Source organism: Lagopus leucura, unplaced genomic scaffold (assembly GCF_019238085.1).
Source record: "Lagopus leucura isolate 7727_CA_CO unplaced genomic scaffold, USGS_WTPT01 Super-Scaffold_100001, whole genome shotgun sequence".
NCBI classification, from domain to species: Eukaryota; Metazoa; Chordata; class Aves; order Galliformes; family Phasianidae; genus Lagopus; species Lagopus leucura.
Genome location: NW_024962262.1, coordinates 49,225,167 through 49,248,234, shown reverse-complemented (window position 1 = coordinate 49,248,234; position 23,068 = coordinate 49,225,167). Strand labels below are relative to the sequence as shown.

The window sequence follows — 23,068 nt, the reverse complement described above, 5'->3', positions numbered from 1 at the left end:
CTCATATTCTGTATTCTTGAAGGGTTGTCAAGAATCTAGGATAATCTTGAGCACGTGGATGGGGATAAGAGGCAAAGGTTTGTTGCTGGGCTGAAAAATTACCAGCTCAAACAATTGTTGAGCACATGTTGGTGTAAATATGCTCATGATATTCTGCAATGGGCCTAGTAAAAGGAAGAAATTCAAGAAAATCCAACAGTCCCAGAAATTGCTGATAAATCAAAACCATAGATGCCAACTATGCACCAGCTGCATTGCAACCCTAATGGAAAAGATGTCCTTTGAATAGCTTGACCATACAGTCAGGGAGGCATTTGTGAACTTGGAGTTGGTAATGAATAGACAGTGGGCCGCTTTGCAGTCAACTCCTCAGCTTTTCTTCTGCCTGCTATTTAATCTGAAATTCTCTAATTCCCTCAGAACAACAATAACAACAAAATATAAGCCACTAATACTCTAATACTCTTTATGCTCAATAGCTACCAGTGTTCCCAATGATTTGCCCAAACAATTTTGAATCTTTATAAAATTTTAGTATCTCTGCTATCCTATGGCAGGAGTTCCACAATAAATTACAATTCTCATTTCAGCCTGCATTTTGCTTCTTGTGTCTTATTCGTTTATTCTTGCGCTTTGTCCTTCAGACAGAACACCTCTTCTCCCTTATCAACGTTCACGTGAATCCTACTTACCTTAATTAACTACCTTTTCTGGCAGAATACTAAAATTAGGTTATTTACACAATGCCCAATCAGTGCTGAATATGGATAACCAACACAGTTTAACAAGGTAGTTGAGTATCCAAAGTAGCACAGCAGTCTCCCTCAGCTCAAAAAGATAAATTAACCAGAATGGAGAACCACTCTGATGGAACATTTTTAAGCAGTAGTAGCTGGAGCACCTAGAGCCAATGGTACCATGTTTGCTACATTGGTATCAAGTCATATAATTGATTTTTAATTCCTGTTCGCAAGGACGCACGTTAATACCACACATTGACATTTATGTCAATGTCACAGCATCTCTGTACTAAGAAAACCTGCCTGTCACGTGGCTGTTCAGATCAGTCCGGCACACAGACTGTGAAAGAGCTGTCACGCTGCACAGTAGGTCTGCTGTGTAACACTGCTGCACACATCTACATAAGGATTGCAATAGCACATCCTCACCTAACATATATCTGAATAGGCCAGATTATTCATCTCATAGTCTGACCTGAAATGTACAAAACTGTAATGACAGAAAGTCTTCAGACTATTTCAGTACTTTCTAATTACTGTAAGCAAAGAGATTGGAGTGCTCCAGGAATGGCTCTTGAGCAAGACCGGCTGATCAGGCCAGCTGTTACTGCAGAGATGCGCTCCAAATTATTATTGCTTGTCCCTGAGGTGTTCCTTCTAAGGTGGTGTTTCTTAGTTGTAGCCAAAAACACACACCCAAAAATCACTTCAGAGTAGAATAGCAAGTATGTTCCAAACCACCCTCTTTCACAAGATTTTCAATAGGAAGGGGGTAGATAGGTTTTGGTAAGCCCTCTCAGCACACTGAGATGGTCTCTTGTTGATAAACTGCTGTTTTCTTCTTATTCATCCTGGTAAATGGACCACGTAGAGCTCTGTATTCCCACCCAAGGAATACCAGCTGTTCCCAGAGCAATGTAAGGGTTAAGAAGTGAATTATTTGGCACTAGAAGAAAATTCTCTAGAAAAAATCTGGGTTTAGCTTTTCACATTTCTGAACCATCAAGGGAAATTCATATAAAAGGTAAAAAAAATCAGATGTTAACTTTTGCTTTTGTTTGTGTAGACACACAGGAAACATTTTCCAAAATGTTTTTTGTGCTTACCTACTGTGGAAGCTGCAAATCTTTGCCTGTGTGAAGGAGAAAGAAAAAAGGGATGTAGGGGAAAGGAGTGCTATGCACCATTTCTATCTCATCCAAGGACATATGTCTTGGAATCCATAATAAACTTCTCTGCTCAGAAACTTGTCAGAGCAGGCAGTAATAAATCATTCAGGCACTCACTCAGTCATACGCTTCATAAGCCCCACTGCATACCATGTATCTTGAGACTGCTATGAATGTACATAACTCTGAAAATACAACAGATTTAGGGAAAGAAAAAAAAAGCTCAGACTGGAGATGTCCTACAACCATAGTAGTGCTAAACTTATTCAAGGAAAGGAACAAAACTTAGTATAAACTTAAAAAAATAAACTCTTGTTATTAACATGACCAAAAGATTGAGAAAACTATAAGTTACTATTTTTATATACTTCCATATGTTATTCCATCTGACAAGAAACTAAGGAATGCACATCGAACTGGGACACATTCAGATTCTGCTTGATCCCATGTAATCTCCATCTCCTAGATGGCAACACGTATTCAGGGGTAGAAGGGCTCTGATCTGTAGGAGGAATCTGTTCAAATCAGGATGTAATTTGAAACTGCCAAGGAGTTAAGCCTTCTGAAGTTGGCACTGATACTCCATCTCTTTAAATGAAAAGCATGAAGCAGGGCTTACTAGCATTCAGCACTGCCTAGCGATTAATGGAGGTCTGAAGTGGCTTCCTTCACTATTAGTGTCCACCTTCCTTGGATATTGCTAACACAGGACCTATCAATTTTATGTAGTAGATTTAATTAGTATCTCTGGAATGGGACTCCTCTGCCAGTACTGCAACAAATCAGCAGTAGTTTGCTACAAGGCAAGAGCAACTTCATGCAGTAACTAAGCATAGTTGGGGCATGCATAGATCAGTGACAAATATTTATTAGCAGGAAGGCTCATTCAGGAGGTATTTGCCTCCTGCCCAGTTGAGTATGCATTCCACACATCCAAACTAAGCACACAACTGTGTATTTTTACCCAAGCTCACTTATCAGTGCAGAACACAAACCAGCAAAACAGTGATAATGGGTTTGGGGAAGGATGATGTTTACACTGCCAGATTTTCTGTAAATGCTCTCCTGAGGAAAAACAAGAACAAGAATACATCCTGGATCAGTGAAATCCAGATCCAGCTGCTAACTAAGGGGCACCGTTTGCATATTATTCATAAAAGGAAATAGATACACTTCTATCAAAGCAGTGTATTTATCATAAAGACACTAGGCAGTGCTAGCCTTCTATTGTTGTTTAAGAGATGGCAAAGAAAATTCCTTTTTTTCTAAATAGAAAGACAATACATTTCAATTTATTTCCAGAGAACACAGATCCTGAAACCTGGAGTTTATCTAAGGAAAAAACTTTACTGGAGACCCTTTAAAAAGTGTTTGTAAAACATTTCTATTGTATAACTTTGAATTACAAAACTGTGCAGGTGTATCTTTGAGCTCTTGAACTTTTTCAAATGAATTGGCACGGAAAGAACTTTCTCTGACAGAAATATGAGATCTCAGGATAAACTCACTTGACTTCTGTTTTCCATCCATTTCAATAATGTATTTGTTTTGTTCGTTACTTGAGTTTAAAATATACCAATGCTATATACAGTACAATAGTGGGACTGAAGGACATGCTAAGCAACAAAAGTGAAATGGGATTTACAGTATCTACACCTCATAATTTAGATTATGGAAAAGATGCATTACCATGCTACTTGCTATAAACTCAGATGTTCATGACTAACTGAGCTGGTCCCCAGGCTTCCTCAAGAAAACTGCCATTTGTCTTCTCATTTACATGTCACATGATTTTGTAGCTTAACATAGCAATGACTGGAATGAATATCTGCTGTTGTTAAAATGTGACTGTAGGATCAACTGATTAAGGCTGTTTCTGGCAAAGAATAATAGAGTAAATCCATAGATATCTTCATGGCATAAATCTCTCTACCAGGAATGCTAGGGAGGAAAAGAAATCCCCTGAGTGTTTAAGCAAACCTAAGCTTCCTGGACCTGTTGCAGAATGGTAGAAAAAGCTGTCAGAAATAAAAAAAATAATCTCATACCTCTACATGCTGCTCACAAACTACAATGAAATGAAGTGTGAAAACAGTACTTACAGCTTGAGAATATCAGTGGACATGAGTGTTCATCCATTGGGAAATTGTGTAGCTGCAGCTGGCACTCAGCATTGATGGTAAGCCTGTAGAGAAACCAGGTGTCTGTTACTGCACCTCAGCAGCATGAACAGAGGAGGAGGCTGAGCAGCTTTAGGTGGTCATGCAAGAGCTTTGATACCTATAAGGCCTGAAAAGCTAAAATGCAGATCATCCAAAGGCTCCTTATGCTGAATCCAAAACAACAGCAACTATCGGGAAACATAAATAGTTTCAAAAATGTGATTAAGAGTTTTCTGATCTAAAGAAATCTGTGCATATGTTTTTCTTGAGACAATCATTAAACAAAATGGGATGGAATCAGCTGGCAGCAAAACAGATGATGTGTGTGTATGTAATTCCACAAAATTAAAATTTAATAAAGAATCTTATAGGGAATCCTCTCTTCATTTGCTTACAGTGTGAAGTTAAAATCTGTTCAGTTGTTTTGGAATACTTCTCAAAAACCTACAAGATATCTCTACAGTCCCACTTGAAAGCTTCTTTTATGAGATATCCTAGCACAAAGGACACTATGTGTGGACTTGATTTAAAACTGACTGTTGGATGATCTTCAATCTTAAACACTGCGAAGTGAATCTATTTACACAAGCATTTCGCTTTAAGGGCTAGTTTATTGTTGAGTGTTTTTCAGGAAAAAGACATTACATGCATGCCAGAAATTATGCGTGTGTGAGAGACAGGTCTTTTCAGTTCTTGGCGCTTTGTTTTTATTTTCTATTTTTATTTAATATTCAAAAGCTAACACACTGGATTGGGAAAAATTGCATATGAGATTTAGTGTTTCTCAGAGAAAACTTCTGTGCTGCAAAAGGTCACTTAAATGGAACTTCTGTTTTTAAACTGATTGTAGAAGAGTGTTACAGAAAGATTAACACCTGAAAGTAGGCAGGCAAGAGGAGGAAAAGGAAATAAGCCTGTCTGAGCCTTATACACAGAATGGCACCTTCTCCTGAATGCAGAATATTTTATCAAAACTGCATAGAACTTAGACATGCAGTTACTGGTTCCATGCCATGCTGATTCTGTGTGGTCACCAAAGTCAGACAAATTACTTGTTTCTTAATTACAGAGTGATCAATGATCTTTCTAGCAGTTTCTCACTTAAAAAAATACCCAATCTGACAACCCATTTGGTCAAACATTATTCATTTATTTTACCTGATTTAGGGAAATTTTGCAGCTCGTATGACAAACAGTTTTTTATGTAAGTATGTAAGTCTAACAAATATTAAGGAGACACAACTTGCTCTGAAGAACTGAAATAAAACTACAGAAAAGAAAAAAAAAAAAAAAGACAAGAGGTGATTAAAGCTGTCAACAGAAATAAGCAAGAGCTCTGTCACCATGGAGCAAGCCTATGAAGGGAAAGGCAATAAAACTTCAGTAGTATTTCCAATTGTTCAACTTACTCACTACTGTTTCTGAAGGACTTGCTACTGGAGCCCAACTGCAATCAGAAGAGCAGCCACAATGCTGAGAACGATCAGTGCAGAAAATGTAGCGTCAAAGCCATGTTTCTGAAAAACTGCCCTGTGGAGTTTGGCTTATGGTAGAACTCCCTTCTGAGTAATTCATCTCTTCAACAAATAAACATATTTTGATTTCCACAGGCTCTTTTTATGCAAATTTATACATTATTTCTAATGCCATGTAGTTGATGATATTATGAAGATAAGAAAAATTCTAAAAGCTTTTCCTCCAGCGATTCACACTTTGATGAGATGTGACAGACTATCTTTCAGTGAGACTTATTTGAAGAATCAAGTACTGACACTATCATGAATCTGGAAATATTTTATCTGGTTCTGCAGCTAACTCTGATCAGAAAGGTTTCTGGCAGGTTTTATGGAACTACATGGCTCCAGTTTTATTAAAAATCCTAATATAAGAACCTGAGTTCCACAATTTAGATAGACTTGTTTCCTAGATTCACAGTTTCTTTTTCAGAAAGATGAGACTTTGCTTAAACTCTGCAGTGTTTATACTGGAATATTTCACTCTTTATCAAGCAATGTCAGGTAAACATCAGGAATCAAGCAGCAGAGGAGAACAAGGAAATTACTCCAGATCCAAAAATGCAAGAAGCATGCTGAATGCTCACCTGAGGGTGTACAGGATCTTGCCATCATTCCATATCCGGAGGAGCTGGTTTGGGGTGGTGATCCAGTGTGCTTCTGCTGTCTTGGAGTTCCGAAATATTGTGTCTGGGATCCAGATCAAACCAACCATGTTGCTGTTTAGAGTCAGAATTTTCATGGTGCTGTTGAAGCGAAGACGGCTGTCTGTCCACGTCTGAGCAAAAAATATATCAATTTGATATTCCTGCAATGAAAGCATGATATGCAAATTGAAATCAGTTCTATACATCTCACTACATTTGGTCTTTGATAAAGTCTATCCAGATGTGGAACAGGATACATTCAGGCCAATGGAGCTATGTTTTCTTTCTTTCTTTTTTTTTTTTTTTCCCCTGATACAATTGATTTATTCTTACTATTTATTTATTTATTTTTCAGGTTACTTCTGAAGACAGGCTAAACACCTCCCTTACTTTGAACCTGTGCAGTAATAATTTTGACACTAGCACATTCTTTTCCATTGTATCTGAAAAGACAACTACAAGATACAATTTGTAGAGACATCTCTGTCATAGGTCAGAACGATGAAAGGTGTGAAAAATGAACAACACAAGTAAGTTGAGGAATGGCAAATTCCCCTGATTTTTGCAGCACATTTTTTTGTTGGTTTGTTCTGTGGGCAAATTCAATAAACTAACAATTCTCTTTCTTCCCAACTACTTCAATTCAGCCATACTTTTGCAGCTGAATTCAAAATTGTTTTTTTCATTAAAGGCACCTCATGTACTTCAAGTGCTAAGAGCTGTGCAATCACTAACTTTCTGCCCTGAGTATACTAATTGCATTACATTAATCTCATCCTTTCTTTCACTCCATGTTTCCTGTTTTGTTACTAAGTAAGCACACCAGGCATAATAATGCAGAAATTAAAATACAGACAGATGTACATACAAAGCTATGTAGGTGAACACAGAAACACACTGGTATATGCATTTAATAACCCATAGAATAAGCTGTGTTAAAAACAGCTTTCGGACCATGATCTCTGGTGATCTGAAGCCAGGAAAGCTCACATTTGCATTTGCCTGCCTTATGTTTCCTGTCCTGCTTCCAGATTGCTCTACCTGTGAATCCTGTGCAAACGCCTGGTCATGCCACAAAAGACCCTCTCAGTGTTGCAGGGGGCCTGCATCCACCACAGGGATGGCATTTGCTCATAGGACACAAAGTGTGTGCTCTGCCATGCAGGTGAATGCAGGGCTGAGTAGATCGGGGGAAGTAAACTCCTTAGGTCACCTGGTACGTGCACTCTTGGTAGATCTAAACTGTGCGGAATTTAGGCTCTCTAGAATGTCTTTACTTTTGATCACTCTGAACTTGTTTTTATTGCTTTTTCATTTTTCACTTCCCAGGTTTCTCATTTAATAGATTCCCTATTGTAAAAATAAATGCTACTAAACCAATGGCATTCTACATTATTTATAGAGAGAAGAACCTATAGTATGAACTGAGGAGAGCATTTTTGCTAAAAGCATCTGGTTCCCCTGCTCTATTAAATTATTGGCAGGCCATTCTTCCAGAGCTAATGCTGTAACACCAGGAAACCTAATTCACAGACACTGTAATCCTGGTTCTAAACATGCTCGGGGCCTCTCATCTCTAAATGGCAAATGATCAATAGGTGAAGAAGTGGTGCTAGCATTTATCCATCTATCACCTTAGGAATTAAAGCCAAGGCATCAAAGGAATTAAGGACCAGTTTTCTTCATAGCCTATCTCACTGCTATTTTTCATTGTATTAGCTTTATTTTCTCTGTGAAGCTGACAGATTTAAATCTGAAGAGACTCTTCTTTCATCTCAATGAGATGAGATATCGTCACACACCTAAAGGATGCAATATACTACACAGAGCACATCTTTATTGGTACCCAGAATTCTGATCTTGTTTTATTACACTGAACTCTCTATCATTTTATCCTTGAAAGACCAGTGACAGGAGTTACTTTGACATGCTCAGCTTGTACAGTAAGGCATACGCCAGATATGTCTGTGGGTTTCTCCAAATGCTGAGTGAATAGAACAGCTTTTCTTAGCTCACATGTGGGAATCAACATTTATAGAATCAAAGATCATTTGTATACAGCTGGCTAATGATGGTGCTGTATTTTCACAGGACAAGCTTTTGCATAATATTCATATTTGAGGTTATTTTATATGAATGCTTTATTTTGACTGTCAAATGTTTACTAAATATAGAAGAAGTCATAATTCCCTTCTGGTAAATTGTACATATTTAATGGAATTCTGAATTTTAGGATTTAGGATATTCAGGATTTCACTCTCTCTGAAGGAAAGAAAGCCCTTGAGAAGTGTCCTGAGAAGGTACTGCAGGTAGATCTGATCTGAGCACATTGGGCACCAGAAGCAGTGCAAGTACCACTCTGTGGATTCCTTCGAAGTACAGTACTCAGTCTGAGAAACAGATTACATTAGCCTAGAAGCAGGGCTGCTCTAACACCACTGTTTAGCTTCCACTTTGCTTTTCCATCATTTATTATCACAGTTAGAACACCTCAGAAATGACCGTTAGTCCAAATATCTCCTCAAAGAGCTACTGTAGGTTTGTTCACTGTAATAAAAATGTTACAGCTCAAATTAAAAGATTCACAGATCTTCTGAGTGAGTTAGTCTGTTAAAAATATGCTTTTCTTTTTAAAAACATAGGTTGTGAAAAGCAAAGTGATACTTTAAATAGGAAAGCCTATGAAAGTTTGAAAGTAAAGCATTTACTTTTTCAACACTTTACCTCTATTTTTTTAAGTACTTACAACATTGAATGAGAATGAACAAAAATTTTGCCCCTACAAAACAATTTTTTTCAGTAAAAATAAGCACATTTCCATCTAATATCTGAATTTCAATTTCATCGTTTATATTCTCTCCATTAATTCCTTTTAGGAGATCGTGGATCAGTACATCCTTTATACCAGTCTTTGCAGTTGCTTCAGTTTTCAACTGAGCAAACAGTGGGGTACAGTATTATATATTCACTCTACAAGGAAGAGACTGAGGTTAGTTTCTAAGTTGAAACTCAGTTCTTCACTTCTAGTGGAGCTAGCTCTATGCACACTACAGCAAAATTACCTTCATCTTCACTGAAAACAGACACTCAATTCTCAGTGAAGTCAAAAGTTTCTATATGCTGCTTTGCACAAAGCTAGCACAGTGATCTCAAACACCGTGACCAACAGAAACTGACAGAACAAAGGTTCCTTTGTTGGTCTCACACACAACTTAAAAATAAAACAGGATAGGATAGGATAAAATGTACAAAATAATGCTTTTCCTTTGCTATATAATACCTACCATTTAGATGAATGCCTATGTTCAATGAAAGTTCGTGAAAGTCAGTGGTTGCGCTGGAGCATCCAGGCAAGACTCCAAGGTTTCAATGAAAAGAGGCCTCAGTTGAAGCTACATCCTAAAGCTCTAATAATGTTCCTTATGTCCTACCAAGACACCAGGACTAGTGCTAATATCCAATTCTTTCTTTACCTGTTTTTTTGTTTATTTTTTTAGCCATCTCCGATTATTACAACGTACACAAGAATTTAAAATAAACATTTTCAGCCTCTCAGTTGCAGACAGGTGAGATTGCATTCTTCAAAAAATGATGCCAGGTTCAAATACAGGAAAGTGTTCTGCCACCATGTTTTCTTGTCTTGCAGGCACTTAGTCATGCCACCAGAACAGACTCAAGATTTTTCCTGTTGTATTCACATTTATCTGGATATACTAACTGTAGCTATGCTCCCTAGCAGCCACACTTCTGAACAGACATCCTCCTTGAAAAGAAGTAAGAGGCAACTCTATAGTGAAAAATGGACCTACATGCTCACATGAAGGAAAATTTTATGGAAATCTTATTTCTTATTTATTTCTGAAATAAAATTTCTCTGATGCAAAATTCAGTTATAAACTTAAAAGCATTGACAGAAAAAGACATTATCAGCTTTAATAGATTTCATTATGTTTGGCTTATCAAAAGTAGATTTGTAGAGCACATTACATGTGTAATTTAAATTTCTTACACTTACAAACTTCATAAAAATGGAATATGTTTGAAGCAGAGTTTCTCAAACTGTCCAACTGTATAAAAAACATTTTCTTTTTGGTGCTGTGTTCACAATGGTACATTAAAGAAATTGGAAGAGCAAGAAGGTGAGACTAGAATATAGCAATATTTCCCAATAGAAAACTAGTGATACACAGAAATACTCAGCCAAATAGCTACGTACACAACTTCAGACCTTTTAAGAATATTTAAATTTTCAAGAAATTTTTAAGAAATTTCAAATTTTCCTCTTTGTACATTCAGCACAATCTAAAAGCAATGTATGTTGGCATGAAAATCTCTATCACCCAACAAGATTATCTTTGAAAATGGGATTTGAACATAGGTGTTTGACAACACTCATTTAATTTCCATAAGTAACTTCTAAAACCAAGAAAACACGATCCTTTCACCTTTGTTGCATACAAGCAATCATTTCATGGAGAACATTTCTGTCCTTTCAAGTGCTCCTTCTGTGCTCCTTCTGTCCTTTACAAGCTCTCTTCTCAGTCTGAAACTTTTGTTGAGAAAGACGACTTAATGAAATAATTAGAAAGAGAGTCTGAGTTTTTTTTCAAATCACATGATGATTTAATTAAAGAATGTTTTTCTGGCCTTGTGGTGAACGGAACAGTAAGCTAGAAACAACTTTTCTTTCTTTCTTTCTACTGATTTGTCTACAGAGCGTGACATAACCCAAAAGCAACAGCAGTATTACCAGCCACAAATAGTGACACACAGTCAGGGTTCAATCTATTTGTTTTTATCATTTTTTTTCATATTTTCAAATATTTTTAGCATGGTTTAATTAGTCCCTTAAAAATCAAGCCAGCACTAAATGATTTGCCCTCCAACTGTGCCGGAATGATTAATGATTGGAAACATCTTGAAAGTGTTATGGTTTGAGGTACCTGTAGTCACAGAGAAAAATACTTTGTTTTCCACCAAGTTGTCAATTTTTTCTCAGTCAAAAGAGGAGATAACATATGTTGGCATTAAATGAAGCTTTTCTCCTACCAAAACGTGGGTTAATCCTGGAAAATACCATTTAATTGGCTGTCACAATAAGATGATCTCTTTGGATGGCTATAGATAATAGTATGGTATGCCTTTGTTGCTTCTGCTGCAGCCTTCTCATTTTCTGCATTTTCACAATTCTATCAGTAACACGAACAGTGTCAAGAGCCTTGTTCTTGGAAGACATATTAAAATTTCCTGCATGATGCTTTCCAGGTCTTACTGCTGCCTGTCAGAAAATGCACCAGCACCACAAGCCTAAATTTGCTTATTATTTCATTTGCTTCTGGCTTCATAGCTATTGCTGTTTTTTTCCGGATCCATTCTAATACTTTCTCTAATTCCTCCAAAAATTTTTTGTTGCTTTGTTTGTTTTTTATTGTTGAGGCTATATTTTGTTTGTTGAAGGATCACCTCTGATTAAAACTATTACTGAGATTTCTACAAGGCTGGTATGCAATCAGCTAAAAAAACCCTAAATAATTATAGTCTAATTTAGATTATGATCATTTTGTACCCTCCATCCCCCTTGTATAATGTATCAAAACACTGCACACACTATTCCATTGGCTTGAAATTAGCCCAATAAACTGTATAAAAGATAAAATCACCTTTAGTTACCAAAAAGGTTGACTTGTGGCTGATCCTATTTGTTAGCCTTAAATTGTTCTGTAAATTACTGAGCTTTCTTTTTTTTACATTTAATTTCAAACTATTCTGTATGAAGCATGCTTAAAAAAAACACCTCAAGTGGTAGAGCACTATGTTCAAGCAACAATACAGAAAATTACAGATAGTTTTATTCAGGGAAGCAGGAGAGAAATGAAACTTCATAGTTCAAACAAACAGAGCACTTCAAAAATACTCTACAGAAACAGCAGACAGAACAAACCAAATTCAGTCTTCTGTGACAGGGAGTGCTTGTAACTTTTGTCAGTCATTTCCACTTCTTTAGATCAGCCGGGTTGGATCATTCACAGCTGTAGCCTCAGTGTATAATTCGAGGTCATTTTTGCCTCAGTTCTCTGAACTCCTCACTGAGTCCTTGTCTTTTTCAGAAATCTGTTTCTTTTTCATTCAACAACATGGCTCTGCTGTCCTCCCAGCAGACAACACCAGCCTCAGAGCAGAGCAAAACCTTTGAAAGGTGGGAGCTTCCCTCTCTTTTTACTCAGACACAGCACACAACCAAACACTTTCAGAATTTTTTTTTAATATGCTCTTGCCAAAATTGACGCACTGGAACAGGTTGCCCAAGGAGGCTGTGGATGCCCCATCCCTGGAGGCATTCAAGGCCAGGCTGTATGTGGCTCTGGGCACCTGGTCTGGTGGTTGGTTACCCTGCACATAGCAGGGGGTTGAAACTAGATGATCATTGTGGTCCTTTTCAACCCAGGACATTCTGTGATTCTATGACTGAATCAGAAGTACAAAAACAAGGCTTTGAGATACTTTATTTTATAGGAAAAGTACTAGACATTCAAGTGACACCCAGGCTGTCTGTTTATTTAGTCTGCCATTTGTCTTCAAGTCCACTTGAAGAATGTTAGGAGAAGGCAGTCTTCCTATGGTTTGAAGTCCATTTTAAATTAAAGAATATTTTGTCCGGCCCATTTGATTGCTGATAGAGAAGTTTAAACTAAACTGGCAAATATTATCCTGCAAAGGTTCATGTGACTAATTCAGCCTTCTTTTTAGTTGTGTGGCAAATGAGTGAAAGAAGAAATATTCCCTGAAATAAAGAAAATGTATAAGGTAAAATTAATAGCATATTTTGTTGGTAGCATGTATTTAAAATTCTTTTTTATCTCTTCAATAAAACACAAGCCTCTGTGAAGACAACAATCCTCACACGTGCCCTTAAAGTTCACTTAGCTTTGTGTGCCACTTGGGATAGGTGAAGTATTAGTTTCACCAGCAATTTGTCCCAAAGTAGGTCTACCAGTGCAGGGCTGTCAAGTTTTTGGAGATTGCTCAGGAGCTGAATATGTACACAACCTGCAACAGTGGGTTTCAGGAGCTCAGGGACAGAACATCATGTTTCACCTTCCTACTCTTCACCATCCTATATTACATTTCTTTATTTTTACTCCACCCCCAACTCTTTGTCTTACTATTAACAGGCTCTGAGAGGTGGAAGAGCTCAGGAAATGCTTCTTTACTTCTAAGCTTTTCTCTTAAGTTCAGATCTAAGTACTAGATCCACCTTCTAAAGACGCCCAAAATAAACATATAAACAATAGAAACAAAAAATCCAAAATGATTAGTTTTACAGTGGCAGCAAAACATATGTACTTCTGAGAACTTTCCAAACTTTTTCTTTTTTTGTTTTGTTAGAAATACTTTGAATAAATTGCTCCTGTGGGAGAACTTGCTTTGACACTTTCATAAAGCAATAAGCATGACTGTTACATGGAGAATTTGCAGTGATAGGAGCAAAGTCAACATTCAGATTGTCACCAGGGATATAAGGACTATTCAGGTTAACAGTGGAAAAATATTTCATAGCTGAACGCTTTGAGTACAAAAAAATAATAATAAAACCACAGCCTTAGCTGGCATCTTGGAGCAAGGAGGATGGAAGCTCACCTTTCTCACTCTAGTGTTGCCCTCTGGTTTAGAGCATTACTTCATTGACTTCTTGCTATTCTACAGGATGAAAGACAGCTAACCTCACACTAAAAACAAAAAAATACAATAAAGAAAAATCATGTAGCATTTTCTCTCCCTGAGGAAACACTTATCTGTGTCACTACACCTATTCTGGCTCATTGTAGCCTAGCTCCAATCCTCTGTATTATAGGTAACTTCTGACACCCAACAGAAGGAAGACCCAGAGATGCTTGTCATGGCCCATTTCCATAAATTCCCCCATGCCTACTCCTCCTCACTCACTGATGGATTACCACTTCTTGTTCAACCAACCATGCAACAATCACAAACACAGCATGACATTAGAACAAATACTACTTGTTTTAGAAAAACAGTTATAAGTCTATTCTTTTCACCTCACTTTTAGTGGAAGAGTCAACACTCTTGCTGAATATTCTTGCTGATCATTTCATCCTGGGACTCTTCTGCTCATCTCTTTTTCTCATAGAGCATTTCCAAAGTATCCTGATTGCTATGATCTTGACAGTTGCACTTACACAGAGGGTGTGAAGAGGGCTGGGGTTCATTACCTGTTGCAAGCAGGATCTGATGATAAGCCCTGTCTTTGATGACTCTGAACCATCTGTACTTAAACCTGGTTAATTTAGAATAAGAGCTATCCGAAAGATACAAGGAAGACAGAGAGGAAATAAAAGTGGGGTAACAGATGCAGAGAGAAGACTTTTGGTCACTGTATGTGTGGTAAGTATAATTCAAATTGGTAATCAGTCACTCCTAAGGAAATTGCTGTAGGAAGAAATGGTGTTATTGAATTTCACAAAGTACTATGCCCTCTCTGACTTGTAATTTAAGGCTTTACAAAGAGAGCAGACAGAGGGACAGAGAGAGAGATTCTGAAAGCTTAATTCTATGTGGAAAGAAACCAAGGTTTCTTTTGAACTAATGAGAATTTAGTAATGCAAATGCACATGGACTAACTTGACTTCTGCGCAAACAGTAAAGAAATAAAAACCACTGAATAGAATAAACAAAGAAAAAAAAGATTAGTCTGTGAATAAACATTAATGACTGCACTTAAAATAATAAAGTACAATATTAAAGTCTCCTGAGTATATTTGATATCCAAAAAATCATAAAGCAAATTATAAAGATACTCAATATTTTTCAAATATTACAACAACAGATGTATCAACATTACAGTCTTATAATTTGAAGTAGTAGTTCATTCAAAACAGAAGCTAAACATCCCTGTTCATGAAAATAAATGTACTCTCGGAGACTGTGAACAATACCTTATGCAAGTAGCCTCAGTTAAAATGCTTGTTTTAGTGATGGAGAGTGGGCCTTTTGACCAAGAAAGTGGGAGAGCATTTTGAAGTATCTTTTATTGCCATTGGCAACTAAGAAAAGCAGCATAATGTTTTTATGTGTACTGTCCCTCAGTACAAGAGCTGCTGTAAAGGAATGCGAGACAGGGCAGTGATGTAAAGACATCTATCTTGGTGAAGCAGGTACAGAGAAGATCTCTTGCAGAATCACAAGCGAGAGAAGAACTTATAGGGAGCACTTTGTGAAGAGAGAGGTGTCAAAATCAGTTGTCATGTTCCAACCATCTCCTTCCAGAGTCATTTTTAGGGTATGTCCTGAGGCTGTGTCATATCTGAAGAACATATGTACTACTCTACTACAGTATCCAAGTGTCCACCTTACAGCTCAGCTATTCAGAAAGAAATAAAGGAGCCAAATGGCTTCAGGATTTGTCTAGGCTTCAAACACAAGCACAGAGAAAGTATTTTAAGGCCTATCCGCCCACCTTAGTGTCTTTGTTTCTTGGGCAGTTTTTGTTGTTGTTGTTTGTTTGTTTGTTTGTTTGCTTGGTTTTGTGGGCTGTTCCAAGGTAAACCTTGGGCTCCACTCAGCAACGTCATGCTTCCTTTCAAGTGGACCTCTTGTGTTTGGTGGTTTGATACTCAGAATATCTCTATTTCCATTTAAGCTCCTAATTTCAAGCAAAATTTGATCAAATTCCAACTCCCCCTACATTTCAGTACACTCTTTTCTGATACAAGACTCATATTAAACCAGTTATTGACATTGGTAATTCTTCACTGTTGCTAGTCTGGGGGAGAAAAGTGACACCAGATGAAATAGCAGATGGCTGATTGCCATTCACTGGGCCATTCAATGACAACAATTTCAGGAGTCCAGACTGTTCCTATCAGTTTTACACAAGCACATTCCCCTTACACTCACCAAATCTAACAATCCCCACTTGGAGAAATTCAAAAGAGGTTTACTAGAAATTTTCAATACCTGATATTATCAGAAAAAAAAAATGTGAAAAAATCTAAAAAAAAAAAATAAAATTGTAAGATCCATCTCGCAAATCTCATTAGGGAAAATGACACATAGTAATGTAATGATGTGTAAAATAAACTCACTCCCTTCCACAGTTCAAATCTGCTTCCCACCTGAGCATCTGTTCTTGCACTGCGGGATTAATAACTGGCACTAGAGTACAATTTTACAACATATTTGAAAGAACAATCAGTAATTCTGCTACTGCTTGTGAAGTAGTTATGCTCTCACCAATAAAAGGAGATTAATAGTGGTGCATCTCTTATAGGAAAAAAAACAACTTCATCTCAGTGTGATCTAACTAGAAATGAAGTTGGCAGCACACACAGGTGACAACAGAGGCATGCCTGATGCTCCGTGCCCAGCACTAGGTGGGTAACTAGAATTAAGGACAGCAGCATGCCACCAAAGTGGGGAACATGCTCCATCTGTTGCCATGGAAACCCTTCCACCTCTGCCCCCCCCCTTCCCCATAGGGCTGGTCCCCTCCCTGTTGCTACAGCAACTGCTTGTCACTGCCCTCCTTCTTCCAGGCCAGAATCTCCCCACACCCACCCAGGCTTCTGCACACCAGCACTGTGCACTGGAAGGTTAGAGCAGGCAGGCAGGCAGAAGAAGGGCACCCTCTCAGACAGAAGAGGCTGCAGAGGTGCTGCTTGCTCCATTTGGGTGTGATTATACTGAGATACCTTACAGGAGAAAGGCATGGAGTTGACAGCATGCTTCTGTGTCCCTTTCTGTGGTGGACAGACTCAGGATAATCTTTTGCCCATCAGCGAATGTGATCAGCAATTAATTCTAGCACAAACACTTTGACTGTATTATTTTGTCTGTTTTACTTTAATGATGGAAGAGAAATAATAATACTGACACAGCCACATTTCTCTAAGTCTGTGTATTTTGGCTGTGATCTGCTAAAGTCAAAAGTACTTCATAGCTAAGTATTCTTTTTAAACTAATAAGGATTTTACTTTCATTTGTAGTCTGGTTCTCTTTTTCCCAATTCTAACAAACAGAACATGAAAATAAAGCTCAGTGCCTTACCGCATTTGTTGCTGAATATTGCAAAAGGTTCTCCTGCCTCAAACATATTCCATTGCAACCATTCAGGCATAATGTTTTCTGAATTTTTCTAAGCGACTTTAAGTTTCCAGGTTATTAAATCTCCCTTCACTAGAGGAATACACTAAATCTTCCATGACCTATCCCACAGCTGAGCCATAAGAAGCACAGAACTTAAGTACTGAAAGAAGGCAACTGGAAATTTAAGGTAATCACTGGGTCACACTGAATGAAGAGGAATTATCTAGGGTCTCGTATATGAAGGCTGCTCCAAAAGTAATGCCTCCTAATTATTTCCATGACAAACTTATACAAAGAGCATAATAACACTTTTTGATAGAGCAACTTCTCAGCTACAAAACACTATTTTTCAACATAGTCACCACCATTTGATATTCATTTTTGCCAACAGTGAACAAGAGCCTGTATGCTGCGCTCATTGACACCTGCACCAGCAGCAGTGACCCACTGTTGCTGCTGCCACTGCTGAAGTGTACCAGCCACTGTCTTGTTGTGCTCATATCCACTGTTTGGTCCCTATCAACACTGAGCAAGTATTGATGAATGTCAACGGGTGCCATTTTTTTCTGCAAGGATTCAATGATGCACCTTTGCTTCATACACACTTCCACGTCAGATACCACTGTATCAGACTGCCCCTCTGCTGTCATCTGTCACATAACAACAAAATTTAATGGAATATTGGTGGGAAGGTTCAACGTCTAATGCCATATCAACATCTGCCTCTGATGTCATAAGCCAAGATCATAAAACAGAAGGCATGACTTTCAGAGCAGCTCTCGTAAAATACATGTTTAGTGTATATAAGTGACAAAACTTATTTTAATTTTTAATGCATTTCAATTAAAACATATTAAAAAATAGAGCAACTAAACCATAACATTAGTGGGATATGTGACCTTGTTTTTGTGAAACTAACCCATTGGTCTTGTTTGATGGCAATGGTGGCAATCCATAGTGAGCTCTCAAAACTCAGAGATTTTTGATAAAGTTTTACTCTTTCTGTGCTTCATCCTTGAAAATATTTCTTCACAAACGTATGTACTGCCAAAGAGCAATGACAAGAGTGAGGATGACTGTGAAGAACAAGATATTTCTCTCTGGTAAGATAGGGCTTATGAAAAGTCTTCTAGAGAGAGATGATCAGATTTTGGATTGCAACTCTACACATTCAATTTGAAAATTCTCAGGTAGTGTATTTGTGTCAACTGAGAATATAGTTGCAAATAAGCAAAAAAATTAAAAATTCTTCAGCAATCTTGGAATCTATTCTCACATTCCTTTATCAAAATGGAAAGCATGGCTGTGTATCTTCTGCTGTTCACAGGATTGTGTTTAGATAACATATCAAAATACATAAACTTATTTGCCATAACAGCGCATAGCACTCCCTCCATGCCCATGTTTCAGCCCAGATAGAGTTAAATAGCTCACTGATGTTCAGTTGGTGCTGAGTGATGTTTGTGCACCCAGGGCCCGCACTGCCCTGCGTGATGGTACAGAGCAGGAGTCAGACAAATTGCAAGCTGCCCTGGGCTGCATGTGGCCCCCAGGCTGCAGGTTGGGCATGTCTGGACTAAGGACTAACAAAGATTTCTACTTTTACCTGGTATCAACATACATCCACATAGTTTTCCTCACTTGAACAACCCCAAACTTGATGCTGACACATCAGGAGTTAAAAACTCAGCACTAATTCAACAACTTATCCCAGTACAGAAAAGTAGATCAGTTATATATGGCAATTTTCTATTTCACTGTTATTCTCTAAAACATATTTTATAATGCCCAGCTGTGAAGTATTTGCTTTAAAAGACGTTTCTCATGAAACAATTCATAATATATATTTCAATTGCCTATGAAAGGGATAAGTTATTCAGTACTAAGAACTAGTATATTGTGAACAACATGAAAGAAGTGGGCATTCTTTTTGCTAATGGAACCCTGCATGAACCTTTACTTTTTAATTTACTTAGATAACAAGAAGAATAAAAACAAAGGGCCCAAAGCACAAAATGTTCTAAGTAGATACTTCTCATACTTAAGATGTAGAATGAAAGGCGTGAGAAAGATGGTTGAATTGTTCTGGGGGCAATAACTGTGTGAAAAATGAACTAACAAATGTAAAAATTCTTGAAAGGAGTTATTGAACTACTGAATATTTAACTATGTATTTCTTAAAAAGCAACCTTCTGGTCTAGATGATTAATACTTACATATAAGCCAGCTGTCATTAGAATGAACAAAGCTTAATGCAGTTTATCTCTTTCTGGAAATCTGTACGAACACTCATCAGAGTTGCAGAACAGCCACCTGCTGCAACTTTGCTCATTTAAATTTAGTGACCTGCATAATAAAAGTGGCATTACCAGATCGGGATAAACAAGTGATCAAACATTAAATCAAAGAAATTTCTCATCTGGACCCTTATTTCAGGTTCGTTTCATCTTATTCTTACTACAACATAAAGGTTTAGGAGTATTTCAGAGATGAATGAGATTGAGCAATCACAACTGGAAAGTTGGGAATAGTCACACCTGATTTTACAGTCCTTTGAAAGTAAGCCAACACTAACTGTTAAGTCAGTGAGGAAAAAAAAGCTTAAAGTTGTACCAAACTAAAAGAGAAGTTATTACAAACATGGAAAAATTTTCATTGCAATAGTACGCAATGCATATAGAATTGAAGGCAATAGATGGGAAGGCTAATGATGGCATGGCAGCCATAGCAACAGGTAAAAAGATAGGCTTCCTCTAAAGCATGACAATCTTGATCTAGGTGAGAGTCTACAAAGATGGGTGGACATTTACAAAAGCATTTAAGTACGTAAATCATGCTTCTAGCAGCTCTAGATCCAGAAGTTTAAGTTAAGACTGTTTAAGAGAACAACTCAGGGCAGTTATTATCAGATTTGCTCAGATACTTCATGTATCTTAAATACCTAAAGATATGCTATGGGGCAAACTCAGCAGAGTCCTTGCTAGCTGGGATGATAGCGAAGTAGGCCATAGCCAAAGAGGTTTGAATACCAAGCCTCCAATCCCAGAGCAGAATATTTTGAGGGACAGGCTGAGGGAATTTTCTAGGTGGTAACACATTTCACTCTTGCCACTGAAGAATTCACTAGAAAGATAAGTTTCACAGAGGGAGGAAAACAAGAACAACAGCAGGTATGACCACAGGCTACTGCTTCACACAATGTCAACTGAAATGCAGGAAGTGAGCACTTCATATTAGACCATTGCTGGATGTAAAAGAAAAATAACATGCTAAAACTTTGTCTTACTGTCTATCTGAGTTCTACAACCCAGTTCAAAAAACTTCTTTCTGGCCCTTTCTTCAGTTTCGTGGAAGTGTTAAAGGTCAAACAAAAGTGAGTGAATCAAAACATCCATTCCCCATTAAAGGTACATTTTTTTTCTGTAGGTATATCAAAACTCAGATTACTGCCCATTGTAAATGTTGAAATGAGAATGAATCTCAGAAATTACCCAGTGTCTGGGTGCACAGAGATGCAGTCAAGCACATGGACTACAGACCAAGGGACGGTGATGAATGCTTAAGACTGGGATGAATGCCACAGCCTTAAAGACCTCTCATTTTAATTTGACAGGCATTACAATAGACCAAGAAATGTAGCAAAAAAGGGTACATTTCCACCACTCATTCAAAGTTGTCATAATGTTTTAGAAATCAATTATTTTTCATAACAAAGATTGAAATACAAAAGCCATTCATGCCAGCTGAATAAAACTTGGCATTAGATACAGTTCAATCGCATTTCATACATAGAAAGTAAAGACATTAGAAATAAAGACACAAAGCTAATGTGACATTAGAATCCATCTATACGTGGGTGAGAAAATTCTTAAGTAGATCAAAAGATAATCAAATGGCAAAGAGCCTAAACTGATCAAGATGAATAGCTAGTAGATGGAAATAGATGATCAAGCTTAACACCTGCTGCCACAAACAGTGTCTATGTTGGAAGTATATTAATACCCTGAAGCGCCATCTCCATACCTGTTAGTGATTCAAATATTAAATCTATTAATCACAAACAAGCCCTCACTTCTGTCAAAAATATTTTCACTAAACTGATTTGAATCCACACATTGGTGGATAAGGTATAACGAACAGTAGGAATTTCATGGGCAACAGAGCACCGTGTTGGTCTAAATTATAATAACAGAATTATAATGCAAAAAGCTCAAAATGTGGGAATTAAACAAGATTCAGTTTAGAGAAATGCATTAGGAAATAAATTGCTATTGTCTGACTAAGAGTTCGTACATCAAAATTGTTCTAGTATTTACATGTGAGGTTCATAATGTCACCAGTTATAAGGAGTATCTGACTTGTCACATTAAAGAAGTTCATTTTCAGTTTATATAACAAAAGCAGTCTCGATGTCAAGAAAATTGTCTCTGAATAATGGTCGAGAGCCAGTTGAAAACCTATGGATGACAAGTGATGTATCTCATGGGTCAGTTCTGGGATGGGTGCTCTTTAGCATCTTCATCAATGACACTGACAGCAGGGTCAGGTTCTCTCTCAGCAAGTACGCAGATGATGCCAAGCTGTGTGGTGCAGTCAATATGTCTGAAGGACAGGATGCCATCCAGACAGACCTAAACAGGCTGAGCAGTGGGCCCAGGTGAACCTCATGAGGTTCAATAAATCCAATTGCAAGGTCTTGCACCTGGGTCGTGACAACTACTGCTGTCAGTACAAGCTGGGGGATGTGAGGATGGAGCACAGCTGAACATAAGCCAGCAGTGTGCCTTCGCTGCCCAGAAAGCCAACTGTATCCTGGGCTGCATCAAAATGAGTGTAGCCACCACAGTGAGGGAGGTGATCTTGCCCTTCTACTCTGTGCTGGGGAGACATCATCTGGAATACAGATGTAGAGTTCCAGTGCAGGAGAGACATGGACCTGTTAAGAGCAAATCCAGAGGAGGGCTACAACAATGATCCAAGGGATGAAACACTACAATGACAGGCAGACTGAGCTGGGGCTGTTCAGCCTGAAGAGGAGAAGGCTCTGGGGAGACCAGAGAGTGGCCTTTAAGTATCTAAAGGGGGGCAATAAGAAGGAAGGGGATGGACTCTTTAGCAGTGTCTGCTGTGACAGGACAAGAGGAAATGGTTTCAAACTAAAAGAAGGGACATTTATATTGGATATAAGGAAGAAGTATTTTACAATAAAGGTAGTGAAGCACTGGATCAGATTGCCCAGATTTTTGGTGGATACCCTGTCCTTGGAGATACCCAAGGTCAGACTGAACAGAGCTCTGAGCAAAGTGTTCTAGCTGCCTCTGTTCATTGCAGGGGATTTGGACTAGATGTTGTTAAATGGCCTGTTCCAACTCAAACAATTCTCAAGTAATTCTATGATTTGATGTTAAATTACTCAGAATGGCTTCATAATTATTGTTATTATTTCAATCAAAAAAGTATAGCCATTTCTGAGTATGAGGTTGTAACAGCAGCGTCTTATTTAAAGTCACAAAAAAATCTTGAAAACTATTAAGACAAGTCCTTCTGACTTGGATTAAGAACACAGAATTAGCAAGAAGGGTAGCTTTGTGCTAGAAAGTATCTTTTTTCTGCTCTAAAAACATGACTAAAATGTGACCTAAATGAAATTAAATTAAAAAAAAGAAAAGAAAAGAAAAGAAAAAAGAAGAAAAGAAAAGAAAAGAAAAGAAAAGAAAAGAAAAGAAAAGAAAA

The 23,068-nt window shown here is 37.7% G+C and overlaps 1 protein-coding gene across 1 annotated transcript in view; it reads right to left on the bottom strand.

Moving 5' to 3' along the window:
• Positions 1–23,068, bottom strand: part of GABRG3 (gamma-aminobutyric acid type A receptor subunit gamma3) — a 289,358-nt gene that overhangs the window by 127,081 nt on the left and 139,209 nt on the right. Inside the window, exons 4-5 of the mRNA XM_042867479.1 lie at positions 6,173–6,393; positions 4,012–4,094 (exon numbers count right to left, since the gene is read on the bottom strand). Coding sequence (XP_042723413.1) covers positions 4,012–4,094; positions 6,173–6,393 — 304 coding nt within the window. The remainder of the gene's footprint in view (positions 1–4,011; positions 4,095–6,172; positions 6,394–23,068) is intronic.